The sequence below is a fragment of the Orycteropus afer genome, unplaced genomic scaffold (genome assembly GCF_000298275.1).
Source record: "Orycteropus afer afer isolate SDZICR_OR568_19922 unplaced genomic scaffold, OryAfe1.0 scaffold01116, whole genome shotgun sequence".
In the NCBI taxonomy this organism is placed as follows: Eukaryota; Metazoa; Chordata; class Mammalia; order Tubulidentata; family Orycteropodidae; genus Orycteropus; species Orycteropus afer.
The window spans coordinates 89,748-94,617 of NW_006922703.1; the positions used below are offsets into that span (position 1 = coordinate 89,748).

General features: G+C 40.1%; 1 protein-coding gene across 1 annotated transcript in view; it reads left to right on the forward strand.

Annotated features, from left to right (window-relative positions):
* The first annotated feature begins 2,062 nt into the window (after positions 1 to 2,062).
* Positions 2,063 to 4,870, forward strand: part of CHIC1 (cysteine rich hydrophobic domain 1) — a 100,236-nt gene continuing 97,428 nt past the window's right edge. The window contains exon 1 of the mRNA XM_007958744.2: positions 2,063 to 2,337. Coding sequence (XP_007956935.1) covers positions 2,063 to 2,337 — 275 coding nt within the window. The remainder of the gene's footprint in view (positions 2,338 to 4,870) is intronic.

The window sequence follows — 4,870 nt, forward strand, 5'->3', positions numbered from 1 at the left end:
TCAAACCCATCAGCCACTCCTCGGAAGGAAGGTTGGGCAATCCTATTTCCATAGTGATACTGCCTCGGAAACCCAAGGAGGGGTCGCTATGAGTCAGGGCTGACTCGGCACATAACAACAACAGTTTTGTTGTTTATTGATAGTGTTACAACTTATTTTTAAAGACCCTAATAATCACACTTTTGAATACAATGAGAATTTTTTTCACTTTAATAACCCCCAACTTCTTGATAATGGCAGTGGTTTGAACAACAACAACAAAAAAAAAAACCCTAATTTCTCCCTCCTTTGTAAACCTTAAATACTTTGTGTATACTGCTATACTGATAATGTGATCCTTATTCTAAATTAAAGTGTTTGTTTCACCATCTGACTGAGATGCAACGGTAGAGTAGCAGAAAGACCAGTGAAGCTGATATTAGAACACCCGGATTACAGTATTTGTTCTGTAACTGAGAAGGTGTATTACTTTGCTTTCTCAATGATCTTGAAATTATGACATGGATTTTTGTGCTGCTGCCAAGTATGAAATACTTTGCGACATTGTCTGGAAACCAAAAATAAATGATTTCTACATTTTAGTAAGTGTGTAACAGAAATAATAGAATATTTGAAATAGAAAATTTGGGGCAAAATTTTATCATAGACCTGAATTAATTACTTAAACATCCTGAGACTCCGTTTTTTCATCCATAAAACAGATATCATGATGCCAACTACACAGGATCGTTTAAGGGTTTACTGAGATAGAATATCTGAAGGAGTCTAGGTAGCATCTGGAAAATAGATGATATTAATTGATGTTTCCTTAGTGGAAACCTACCTCCCCAATTCTCCCCCCAAACTAACTCTAAAAATTTTTTAAAAATGCATATTCTAATTAATCTTTTAAGAAACAATCCAAAGGCACCACTCTCCAAAGCCTTTCCTAATAACTTCACGTGTATAGCCCTTTGGTTAAGAGTACTGGGCTTTTGGAATCAGAAGAGATCCCTGAGTTGAGTTTAATACCCCAAACTCACTGCTATAAAGTGGATTCCAACTCATTGCAACCCTCATTGGGTTTCCAAGGTTGTAAATCTTTAGGGAAGCAGACTACCCCATCTATCTTCTGCAGAGTTTAAAACCAGGTTTGCTATTTATTTAGTAGTGCCATGACCTTGAACAAACAAACATCCTCTCTGCATCCAAATTTCCCATCAGTAAAATGAGATCATCGTGGTACATTGAGACATACACGTAGAACGCTAAGCACAGACCCTGACAGTAAATGCTCCATAAATGTTACATGCAAGTAGTAATAGAAAGCTTCCTCTTCAGTAAACTGTTAATAAAAATGCTTATCCCGAGTCCTCTGATGCTACAATCTTCTAAACTATAATGCTGAAGAAAAGTGAGGGACTGGTATATGACTTGGGGTGTTGGGCAAAATCATCTCACTTTTATTGACTATGCATTCCCTCGCCCGCCTGCACTAGGGTAATAATAAATTCAAATTCACTGCCGGCCAGTCGATTTTGACTCAGCGACCCTAAAAGACAGAGTAGAACTGCCCATAGGGTTTCCAAAGCTGTAATCTTCACAGGAGCAGACTGCCTCTTTCTCCCGAGGTGCTGCTGGAGAGTTCCAACTGCCGACCTTTTGGTTGGGAGCCGAGCGCTTAAGCATTGCGCCACCAGGGCTCCCTAGGGTAACAATACCCAGTATTAATCAATAGGAAATAAAACCTGAAATTACGTCCCCCGGATACCAGTACCAGGCGCCCAAAGAGGGTGTTAAAATCAGCAACCGAAGACCAGATCTCAGTAATCCCCAGGAGTGCATCTCTAACGGCCCCCTCCCCTTGCAGCCGCGCAAGCGTACAGTGAGTTTGCTCTTCTCTCCCAGTGCCCCCGCCTCCAACTGCCCCCCTCCTGCACTGTCTCCCCAAATACGCAGGCGCATCTCCTCAAATCCTGTTCCTACCCTCCTCTTTCCCTTCATTTTGTTCCCCCGCCTCTTCCAGTATTCAGCGAGTTCAAACTCTTCTCTGTGAGGGTGGCGGCGATCTCGAGGTCACGTGATGAGCATCCTGCTGCCCAACATGGCGGAGTTTGACACCATCTCGGAACTGGAGGAGGAGGAGGAGGAAGAAGAAGCGGCAACGTCGTCGTCGTCGCCGTCGTCGTCGTCGGTATCGGGGCCAGACGACGACGAGGAAGATGAGGAGGAGGAGGAAGAAAAAGAGGAGGAGGAGGAGGAGGAGGCGCCACCCCCTCCTCGGGTAGTGAGCGAGGAGCATCTACGAAGATATGCCCCAGACCCTGTATTGGTTCGCGGCGCCGGCCACATCACTGTGTAAGCGAGAGAGGGCCATGGGGTTCGACAAGGCTGAGATTTGCAGAAAGAAATGAGAAAGTGGTAGAAGGGACTGTGGAGTGGGGGAGGGTAGGCAGAAGCTTACAGTTAGGAAAGGACACCTAGTCAGAATGGTGAAATGAGAGGACAGGTGGGAAGCAAGTGAGGAAAGTGTAAGTTGATGCACCACCATAGTGAATGCAGGACAGGGAAGTTAGGGGTTTGGGAGCAAGTGGAATTGAAGTAGGAGTGAGTCTCCTTTATTCTATACCTCCTGGCAAGTGAATGGTCTTTAAACTGCAGGATGTACCAGTGGGTTCTGTGCTGGAAAGATTGGTGTTTAGTGGAACTCTGTGACTGCTGTGACATGTGACAAGACATAGGGTTTTGTTTTTCAGAAAAGAAACATGATGTATTTTGTGAGTAATATGATAGTATATCTACCCATATTCATTCATCCATTCTTCCTGTCTAATACTAATGAATACAATAATCCTTTATCTTGATCACTGCTCACTCTGACATTCCTTAAATATCACACCATTAGAGGTTCATTTGAGAGGCAACTGTAGAATGTAGAAAGCAATGGATTGGGCAACATCTCTTGATTGCAAGTTCCAGCGTTGCTTTTTAGTGGCCCTGTGACCTTGGCCAGATTACTTCTCATTTCTGGACCTTGATTTCCCCATCTGTACATGAGAGTTTTGTAGATGGTTTCTAAGGCCTTTCAAGTTATGAGATGATTCTAAGATACCTTGAGTAGAGTTTGTGGGCACAAATATTAAATATGCAGTCATTTAATAGACATGGCAAGTAGGCCCTTGTGAGCTGAAGATGATTTCTTGAAAATTTATCCAGGTTTTTTTTTTTTAATTGAAATCTGGATCCTATTTGAGAAAATAAAAGGAGGTAGGACTACATAACAGCTGCAAAGCAAAAAATATATATATATTGTGAATAATTCTCTGGGATTTCAAGAGTGCTTCTTCATTTTTTATGTGCCTGGAATATAAATACTTGGAGTATTGTGTTATGTTTATACTCTCAGCTATGGTATCTTTTACTGCATTTTCAAAATAGGCTTTTTTTCCCTATCAAGTCATGCTTCCTTTAATTTTGATAATCATCCATCTAGCTCTTGATTTTCAGTTGAATTCACATTATGTGATATCATATAATATGCACCAACTCCCCTCACTATGTTAGCTTTTAATTTTAGCATATTGAAGATTTTTATTGTGATGTACTTTTGTGACCTTTGCATGAAATGTATTTACAAAGATTTGAGAGTTGTGGAAGGGTTTTGGGAGGCTTATAAGCCTGCTTTTTGATTAGGCAATTTTAACAACATTTTTCTTGGTTCAAGAATTTTATAGATAGCCTATAACATTCAGATGCTGGATTTCTGAACTGTTTTACTTCCATTATTTTTTTTGTTACTAGGTTAACAATTTGTTACAAAAACTAATTATGACTCTGGCAACAGAGTTTACTTTCATGTAGATTATTCCACATGATGGAACAGAAAAAGGTTCCTTATTGTAATTCATAATCTTATACTCCAACACTTCTAAACAACCTTATTATTTTCTAAAATTCAAACAATGGAGAAGGAGGAGGACACAGAATATAAGTTCCCTGAAACTTATTTGTGATTCCATTCCACTCTTCATACAACCATGGTGAAGACCTTAACCAGCCTGTTTTCTTCGTTAAAAGCAGAGCACTGACACTTGCCATGCCCAGGCACATGTGATACGTATAAAGTCTCTCTCAGCTTAAAAATTCTGGAATTAGGACTGTGAAGTAGTGGTGCCAGTCATAACTTTTAGCATTAATTGACTGAAGCTAAAACCTGAAAAGTAGCAAACCAATACTTGAATCACAGACCAATGTATATGGTCTAGTTGGGAAGCTTATTTAGTTGTATACATTCCATCACCTGGAAAATATATTTGATATACAATGTCTGGGATTTGAGAAAAGATTAAATGTTTAGGAGAAAATTTTACTGGATCTGAGAAACTGATCTTCTATGTTGGTCAAGGCTTCATTCTATCAAGTAAAATACAATTCTTAGGAAATATTTAATCTTATCCTCAAATATCTAAAATATCAACTTCTGTTTAATTTTCTTCTGGTGTGGAAGTGTTAAAGTTGCCCTAAACTATATGCCCTATCTCAATTAAATATTTACTTTCACCCAGCAGTTAATTTTTTCCATTCTCTGTACAGTCTTCTGTCCTATACAGGACTTTCTTTCTTTTAAACGTTTAACATTTCAGAGCCATCACCCCAAATCAGCGTATCTTAAATCCAACATTTTTCCCTCTCACACTTGCTGTGCTTTCCAGTTGCCCCATTTCTGACACTGGTACCACCATTTGAATCTCCCAGGTTAATATTTCAAGTCCTTGGGTCATTTTAACTCTTTCTTTGTCTTGATTATCCTATGCTAGTCTGTCCTGGGAGCTCTGGTAGTGTAGTGCCTAAGGCACTTGACTGCTAACCAGAAGGCTGGCGGTTCAAACCC